This window comes from Pyxicephalus adspersus, chromosome 9 (genome assembly GCF_032062135.1).
Source record: "Pyxicephalus adspersus chromosome 9, UCB_Pads_2.0, whole genome shotgun sequence".
NCBI lineage: Eukaryota > Metazoa > Chordata > Amphibia > Anura > Pyxicephalidae > Pyxicephalus > Pyxicephalus adspersus.
In genome coordinates, this window is record NC_092866.1 from 28,555,855 (window position 1) to 28,565,771 (window position 9,917).

At 37.4% G+C, this 9,917-nt stretch overlaps 1 protein-coding gene across 1 annotated transcript in view; it reads left to right on the plus strand.

The window, feature by feature from the left end:
* ZDHHC24 (zDHHC palmitoyltransferase 24) overlaps positions 1-6,399 on the plus strand; it is a gene marked incomplete in the record, with an annotated part of 8,521 nt that extends 2,122 nt beyond the window's left edge. The window contains 3 exon segments of the mRNA XM_072423017.1: positions 1-211; positions 3,268-3,624; positions 5,334-6,399. Of these exon segments, the coding sequence (XP_072279118.1) occupies positions 1-211; positions 3,268-3,581 (525 nt within the window).
* Between the last annotated feature and the right edge of the window lie 3,518 nt (positions 6,400-9,917).

A 9,917-nucleotide genomic window follows, 5' to 3' on the forward strand; every position in this document is an offset into this window, starting at 1 on the left:
GTCCTACGACGTGATCACCACTGCACATTACTTGGAAATTGTGTTGGCTTCTTTAACTACAGATATTTCCTCTGTTCCCTGCTGTATGGATGGTTGTCACTACTGTTTGCCACCATTCTTAATGCTGAAATATTTATAGAACTACTTCATGAGGGATTCAGCCTTCACAGCCTCTTCCTCCTTTTTGTGCCTTGGATGATGTTGGTTTTAGGTAAATATGACATTTTTCTTTATAATCTATTGTATATTTAGCTTAAACAATTTGTATGAAATCTATTCTAATAATGTTAGAGCACAAACCAGATATGAACTGCTTTCTGCTCAAACATTCAGAACCAGAACACAATTTGTCATGATATTGCTTCTTCTCTTTTTATTTTACTTCACCTTTTTAATTGTCTTGTCAAGGGGTTGGCAGGTTGTGGACAGAAAGAATGTCTATATTTCTTCCAGAGAACAGAACAGTTTTTGGTGTGTCATGACCAGCCATTAGGTCCTTGGGTCAGAGTTTTTATTAAAGATTGATGAGAGCACCATTGTTTTAGTCATGTGAATAAATTTGGTGTCTCTTTATCTTGGAGGTTCTAAGCAGGGGTCAGCTGTAAGCGCTTATAAATAATGAAAAGAAAAAAAAAAGTTTTTCAGCTGGATCTGTAACACCCAAAGACTTTCTGCTATGTTGGTAATCTTTTAGTGGTTAGTCAAGGTAGGCTGCATTTCCCTTTCACTTTTTTTCAGCTGTGGTAGGAGTTGACTTTCAAAAGTCTTAGAGTCCAAAAAAGTGCCTGGATTTCAGCGTAGACCTTACCAACAAGGGTTTGACAGACACCTGACGCAAATTACCAATTTATACCAAATAATCTCCAGGCATGTAGGCCATAATTAGGGCAAACAGTATTTAGGCTAAAATCTGCCCTTCTTTTCAATTTTGTACAGATGTACAGGCTCCTATATTGTCCTGAAATTGCATACTTGGATTTCACTTCTGTACATAGGAAGCTACAGCAGGGCAGATTTAGCCATTTTCTATTACTTTCTGATGGGCATCCATCAATATTACTTTCAATCATGGAAACTCAGCATTACATATGGACATTATTTAGTGCATCATGCATGAGGTAGGATGCTCTGATGTTTATGGAATTAGATCATTCATAGCAGAGGTAGGCAAACTCTGGCCTTTAGGCCAGATGCGGCCTAGGCGGTAGTTTGTTCCAGCCTAATGGGGGTGGCTTATTTGATGGGGATGCCTTATCATCGGGGGAACACGGTAAGAAAGTCAACAATAGCAGGTTAACTGCAAACAGAACAGGGTACAAAGCATTTTTACAAAGCATGATTTCTATACTCAAAACGCATGGAGAACCCTTTCTCTCAAAGAAGGAGGCTGGTAATGGTATCCCCCTTACTTCCTGTATCCCTTTTGAACCATAAAGTTGTTTCTTGGTGACAGGACCAGCAATCTTTGTCTTTGGCCTCAACCTTTGTGTTCACAGACAATCACTACTCAAAGGCCTTAGCATCTGCTTTGGTTTGGAGCTATGCCATTCCACACATTTATTATTCCAGTGCTGACCTCTCGGTTGGCATTTTTCCTAATTTGGATTATGAAAAAGCAAGACAACAAAGCACACATTTAAAATAGGTGCAAAACTCAATTCTTGCTTAAGTAGCTTCAATACAGGTTGATGCCACATTTAAGTTCATATTTCAGTGGGGAAAAGAAGTTAGAAAGCTGTGGTTCAGAAAACAGCAACACAAATTCCTGGCTTAGCATCTTCTGAGATCAGTACTTTTGTAAGATAAGAGACTCTTGTAAATAGATTTTTTGTGTAAAAAATATATGATTACAGAGTATATGCAAATATGATTATAAGTTTCTAGATTAAGTTTCTAGTTGTCATTAGGTGTTCACTAATTTATTCTGGGCCTTTGGCAAAAAAAAATCAATAAACAACCTTGTGTTTTTTTTATATTATTTTTATAAAAATTGTATGCATTTGATTTTTTGGCATATACCTTGACTTGTAACAAGCATTTAGCTGATTTATTGAGTATAATTAGAATTCCTGATTTGCATACTTGTTCCAAATTAAGGAATGAAAACATTAAGATGATTAACATTAGGATTAGCATGACAGTCCATCAAGTAGCATTTTGAAAGGCGATTTTAGCAACTAGATCATTCATTTTTTATCATATTTCAAATTGTTTGGAGGCAAAGCATGGCCAAACAGTTTACAATAGGATTGGTGAACTAAAGTGATCAGTTTTCCATTGTATATGGTACTGCCACCGTAGTTAAATGTGCCTGTGTTGCTACTTACTCACTCCAGACTTTTAGGTTTGCCTTTCTTAGAGTGTTAAAAGGAATACTCTCTAGCTGCACATTGATGATGCAAGTATTTTTATTAAATTTTCCAAACAAATAATACTTATGACAAGAAAGAATAACAAAAGTATAGGAAACAGAAGTAAGCAAAAATAAATGACATGCAGTCGTAGGGTTACCAGGTCTTTTAATGAGATACTATAGTGAAATATAGGGCTACAGCTTACAACTGATTAATAGCCGTCTAGAAACATAGAATGACAAGAGAAGGGACAATAAGGGGGAAGGGTAGATATGGGGGACTAGGGAGCAGAAACCCAGGTATTGCATTGCCTGTGTGGAATTGGTATGTATCAGTCAGATGGTAGGTCTTCCCTAAGGGGGGGAGGAGTTATTAAACTGTCAAAATATATTGGTGGGGGATAGTGGGTAAGAGTCCCATGGTGCCCATATTGATGGAAAAAGTTATCAATGCGGGCATGTAACTGGGCCATGAGATGTTCCATAAGCTGAACATCCTTAATTCGGGCATATAGATTGGAAGCAAGCCCTTTTTAAATAGGCAAAATGGGTTTAGTCGTAGAGGCTGGGAAAAAAAGAACATAGGAAAAGAAATATACCAAATTTTACCAATGGTAATTTAAAAGGTTAGTACAATCCATAATAAGAACATGGTTTGTAAATACATAGTGTATTATAATACTTTACAAAATGTTCTCCATTACTGCATTATCACTGTCGGTAACATCAAACAATAACGTTTTAATGATACTAATGTTATAGATGTACAGGAAGCCTGGACGGTACAGCATCCTGTTCCAGAAAGCACCAGTGCAATACATAGGACTTGGAGCAGTGACTTTTTTTGTTGCTTTTCTAAATGTTTATCTATGGTGTCCAAACTTTTTTTTTTTTCTTACTATTCTCTTTTTTAGGTAAAGTCAAAGCTTCAACCTTTTTGTATGCTTTTGTGGCAGACACTTGTATTGTGGGATTCCTATTCTGCTTTGCATTCCTCATTTTTCATTTAATTCTTCTTTACCATGGAGTTACTACAAAAGAGTGGTTTGGTGGACATGCAAGTAATAATGATAAAGGCTGGAAGAGAAATGTTAAGAACTTCTTAGGGGAAAGATGGTACCTAGTTTGGTTATCTCCATGGATATCATCAAAATTGCCTGGAGATGGTATCCATTTTGAGCCTGGCTATCTTTTTGTTACTGAACCATCCATGATGTCTACCCAGTAGCTTATGCAAACTATGTGTGAACTCCCAGCTCGGCCATTATTGGGTAAGTGATTTATTCAAGTCTATTACCTTAAAGTTACAATTATCCACAAAAAATGTATAAATATTTTCTGGTTTAATTAATGAAAACCTAACATTCAAAACCATTTTGCTTATTGGTTGGAAGTCTATTATGTAAAAAATTAATAACCAAGCAACCAAAGAACCAAGGGCATATAGCCACTAGTAAAAGTCAGAAAATTCCACACATACAGAGGAAATTCTGGGTCCTTTTTTAAAAAAGTATGGTGAGTCTATTTCCCACAATTCAGTGCCAGGTGTTCAAGCTACCTTATGTCCATCCTAAGAACTGTAAGATGGAGTGATCAGTTGTGCCAAGGCTTATAAAACAATGTTGTTTAATCTGGTTATGGCACTGGCTGACTTTGAGTAGTGGAATCTGTATTATACAAAGTAAATATAGTGATACCATTGAGTGATAGCTAAGTGTTGGTATTGGATACTATAAGGCTTGGTTCACGCTGTATATTTGCAGTAATGCACCTGTAAACAATTGCCAAACACTACATTTTGTGGTAATGTGTGGTGAGTGATATGCATGTCCCTTCTGCAATATAACTATTTAACCTGCCTGTTCTCAATCTTCAAGCTTTAGAGGAAGACTGGACAAAAATATCAGTGGGTGAACAAGGGGAAGGGAGTATAGTTCTGCGTTACTCACCCTAACTACCATGTTCTTTTTACTTCTACTATGTTCTTTTTTTAATGTAGTGGATTTGACTTTTACCAAATATATATTGGAGGTGAATCAATTCTAATAACTTAGTATACATGCATCTGAAATGTCATTTCCAGTGAATGGTTGGTGAATGTCAGTTTGACTGCTTTGAATTATGTCCTTAGTGTTCTATATAGGTAACCTAAAACTGGCACTGAGGAATAAGGCAGCATTCTTACCTGTACATAGGTGTTACCCATAAACATGGGAAGATGTTGTAGATGTTGTTATCAGCTAAGACAGATGGCAATCTCAAAGTCTGTGGTTACAGTGTCTGACTGCTATTCAGCACTGTTTACATGTTCTTATTATCACTGCTGGCTAACCAGTGCGCTTGAAGCTAACATATGAATGTGATCATCACTGATGTGATACATTTTTTCTTGACCGCTTGTCAGATTGCCCTCTGAATTCTTTTAAAATCGACTTAAAGTCAAAATTCAAGATGTCATCAGGATTTGAAGGTTTTTGGCAGAGGAGATATGCAAAGCCTTTTTGCCAAAAAAAAAAAAAATCTTTTCCCTGGCTCCTGATGGGTTTTTTTTTTTTTTTTTGCCTACATGTGCATGCGCCATGTAGTGTAGAGCCTGGCACTATTCTGAACACCACCAGGAATTGACTAAGAAGCTGGAGATGTTACTTTTGTGCACAGGAGTTATTTGCTGTGGCTGTCCAATGCTCAAGGAGGAATATGGTGGACCCTGTGAAGATTCGGCAGCAAGATGGCAGTTTCTGGGGATTCAGTGGGGACAAGACCCTGGGCCTGTAATCTTTGCAGAGTGCAAAATAAGGATCGGCGTGTTCTCAGCCACACAATTGAGTTTTTTTTCTTCTTTACTTTAATTCCTCATCAGAAAACTATAATGCAACAAACGCTCCTTTAAATTAAGTAAATGTAATCATATTGGCTCCTACTGAATACTGTTCTGTAGGTGGTACATTTTTGCAAATATTAATACTTTCCTGTTTTTTAGGTACAAAAAAATGCACCGGAAGAACTACTGAACATCATTTATTTGGACATGTGAAACATGTTTGTACTTTAATTATTGTTATGAAAACACATCTGGCTACTAATTAGTATAATCATTTTAGTAAGATTAGATTTTAGATTACACATATTTTTGGTTTTATTTATTTTTGTGAGGGTTACACAAATATAAACAAACAAAAGGTACCAATAAAGGTGTCAATATATTCTAAATGGAAAAAGAAACAATAAACAGAAAAGCACTGTCCATCTAGCTTTGTGGGCCACCACTAAGTTTTCCACATCCCCTTGTACGGTAATTCTCACCTCCTGTAAATGTAATGTTGTGATTATTTGCCCATTCAGGAGACATGGGCAAGTACATATTACACCACCAATTTCTAAAAACGTTTAATCATAAAGCAACCCTATAACATGTGGTTTAAGTCTGATTTAGTATGTCTGTATTTTAAAAACCCGGAGGAGGGCCTAGTTCCCATCTGAAAGTAGCAGAGAGGGAAAATGAGCACCATGGAAAATCCTTAATGTCATCTCTCTATATAATGAAGAAGAAAGAAGTCTGCCAAAGTATCATATGTAATTCTGGCTGAAATATTTTGTTTTCACCTGCTAAAAACCTTCTGTCATTCAGCATAATTAGGATTAATTCTGTCTTGGAGATTGATCTCTGGCTTTGTTAGTCTGGACGGGTTTGGTGCTGAAAACAACTGGTTTAAAAATTAGACCAGTCCCATGCAGAAATATTGTGCAGGATGGCAGTGAATACCATTATTTTATTGCCAGATGTGTAAGGAGGTCCACCATTCATTGAAGAGAGATAGGTATTGTCCTTGCTCTTTCCAGTTTGTGTGACCACTCCCTCCTATCATGTTATGCTATGGCTTTTTCTTTGTTGTTAATATGTGATTGTTTTATATGATGATGGTTGTTATTATGTTTATGCTTTTATATGTTTTGTATTCTCTGTGTGAAACAGATAATTTCAGTGTTTACTTTTTTTGTTTGTTTAGTTTTTTTACAAAATCATAATAAAACATTTTTGTGAAAAATGTCATCTGAAAGTAAACAATCCAAACCATCAAGGTGCCAGTTATGTGAAAATGTATTTTCATTCATTCTTAGGACCATAGTCCCATGTGTCCAATCTGTTAATGGTTAAAGACATGATATAATCACATTTGATCTGTCTGATTTTGTCTGATTGAGTCACTATGTTGGGTTCTAGATGGCAGAAGTAAAGAGGCAGCTTCCCTTTATTATTATTTTATTAATGACCACACACTTTTACTATTTTCACATTTTACAAATCATCACCAAATATTAGATTATTTACACATTATCCCAATATTCCAAGCCAGGACTAAAAACTGGTAATGTTTTTTGGGTGCAAAAAATTGAGTGATGAAAATCTGGCCCTGATAAGAGTAGTACAGGTAGTTCCAAGCACTGTAGAAAAAATGCAGACTACTCTGTGTTCATATGCATATAGAAAACCATCACCAACAACAATATATACTACACCCACTAATGTGTTTTGAACTCAACACCCAGGGAGCTATGTTGATGGTTGTATTTGTCATACTTGGATGTTTACACTAGAATTGTATTGATTTCATTTGAATGAAAAATCAAGTATTTCACAGAACAAAAACTTGATTTGACCCACGTTGCCTCCAGGTCTGATGGACTCCCAACAGCCATGATCCCACCCAAAGAAAGAACAATGACATTTCAACTGAAAGGGTTAATTTAAACCTTGTATGACATCTTAACAACACTAAGCTAAATTGGACCCTGTGTGCTTTTGTTAAAGAAACAGGTTTAAAGCTGTTTTCCCCCAGCACTGCATACTCATGCTTTCTTTGCTGTTCTGTTTATTTGCATGTACTGAAAGAAAAACTTGGTATTTCTGGCTATGAATATGAATGTGACTTATTGTGTTTCTAAGTCAATGTTGGTGCTTAGTAAATGATTGAGCACTGTCACATAAAGTGGAGAACCTGACCTGTGTAGCAGACTGTATATAGAGAGACTCCGAGCTCACATAGGGTTTGCTTCCTTAATTCTATTGGCTGAATAAAGCATTTGAAAAGTTAAAGGCAAGATAAACATTTGCTCCCAGGGCTTTAAAGTGAGCCTGTTGCTATTTCCAGATTGGGAACTTTTAAGGTATCATTGCATTTACTTTCAAAGATCATGATGTTATCTATACAAGGGGGGGATGAGAAGTTCCTGGCTTTGCCCAGAAAGAAGAGAGCCAGAGTTATGAAATAACATATTTATTCAACATATTCCCCACGGAGACTGATGTACTTGGTACAGCGTAGTTGCAGCTTTTTTGGACCGTTCAAATAAAAGTCCTTTGGTTGGGCCGCAAACCAGCTCTCAGCAGCATCTTTGACGTCAGAAATGTCCTCAAAACGTTGCCCCTTCAGGTTTTTCTTCAAATTTGGGAACAGATAATAGCCTGAAGGGCTAGGTCAGGTAAGTAGGGGGGGTGGTGGACCAATTTAGCAACCACAACGTTGGATGTGTGCGCAGGTGCATTGTCCTGCAAAAAAAGGATCTCTTTGGTCAACTTTCCAGGGCGTTTCATCCTAATTGCCTCCTTCAGCTGGCCCAGGAGGTTAGCATAATACTGTCCGGTGATACTGGAGCCCTGAGGTAGGTAGTCCACCAACAGAATACATCTTTGTCCTAGAAAACGGACGCCATAACTTTTTTGGCCAATTTCTGGGTTTGGAACTTCTTTGGCCGCGAGGACCTGCTGTGGCACCATTCCTTTGACTGTTCCTTGGTTTCAGGATCATAGATGTGGAGCCAGGATTCATCCTCAGTCACTAACCTAGCCATAAAGCCCTGTGCAGCTTCAAAATGGGCCAAAACGGCTTTGGATGCTTTAGGATAGTGGTGATAAACCCGACACGCTCTTGTGGGATGTCATATATCTGGGCTATCTTTTTTGTGGATATTCACCGGTCCTCAATAATCCGCTCATGGACAGCATCGCAAGTTGCAGTTAAGGTTTGGGGGCGCCCACTGCAGGGCTCATCTTTAACGGTGAAATGCCCAGTCTTGAAATGAGATATCCAGGTTTTGACAGTGCTGTAGGAAGGACACTTCTCGCCCAGTGTTTGTGAGATCTCAGTGTGAATGTCCTCTGCTGATTTTCCCTGGAGAAACAAAAAACTTAATAATGGCCCGTAACTCCATCCACGTGAAACTTGCTTGTGCCTCTGCCATCACAGCTTCTCACTAAAAGAAAAAACAGTTTTAAGAATCACAAAGACCTGATATTTGCACAGTTACATACTAAGATATTAGGCTGTCATATGCCCCCACACTCATTTTTCTATTTCACCTGAAAGGGGGCAAAGCCAGGAACTTCTCAGCACCCCCTTGTATATACTGATAAATTACCTGACATTCTATACATTCACATCATATTACAGTTGATGTGTTAACTGTATATGTTGATAAATACACGATTTATAGTATTCTGCAATATTTATATTGTTTAAACTTTATAACAAGTCGGCTGATATGACTATATGCTGTATAACAGTTAATGTGCAAGTTGGATCAGTGATGTAATAGTATGAAAGATCCATGGTATCATATGCAGTAATTGTGTGATGTAAAGTAAGTTTGGCTGATATGGGCACTGTTTTTGGTTTAAAAAAGAAAAGGCATCTGTTATACTGCTGTGTTGGTTAAAAAATAAATGCTTCATGCTATTTGTCATATAATAATTATGTCCCCCTTTAGTTATTTTTGGTATTTTTGGAAGTAAAAAGTATTAATTATTCACTGATAATCGCTTATTTACACAAATCAGTGAGCTGCCTGTATGCAGAGTAAATTTATCTGACTATGTGATTGCGCACATATTTTATATGTATGTAAAATGTGTGGCCAAACATGCACGTTCACAGGTAGGGTATATGTGCTGAAAATTAAGAGGTAATGCCAGTAATGGTATTCTATCTGATAGAACTTAGAGGTCTCATTCCTGAAATGACAGACCATTAGATATGTCTATTTTGTTTAGTGGGCATAACTTGTCAGTTCAGACTCCCCACCCTAAAACAAATAACTCAACTATCATAATGCAGGTTAGTAAGAGGCAGGCTTGGATAATAATTAACCACCCAGGCGGTTAGCCCGACCTTGGTACGGGGTAAGTAAACTTGCTACTATTGTTTACCCCGAACCAAGGTCGGGGTAGCTAAAAATATAAACAAGTGTTATATTGCAATCCGATTGTCATACAACATTGTATGACAATCGGATTACAACTGAAAATAAAATACTTATCCCTGTCCCTGCAGCTCCTCCGGACACATCTGTCCTCTTCTTTCTTCATGAGACGTGTGCAGTGACGATCTCCGGGGTTTCCCGGTGACGTCGCTGCATGCGTCGGTGCGGGCGGAGGCGGGGTGGCAAATTCAAATCACTTTGCATTGAGCTCAATACAAAAAAGCTGTATTGAGTCCAATACAAAGAAATCTTTAAATAATATATATATAATTGTATTATATAAGCTACTGTACAGGTACATTATATT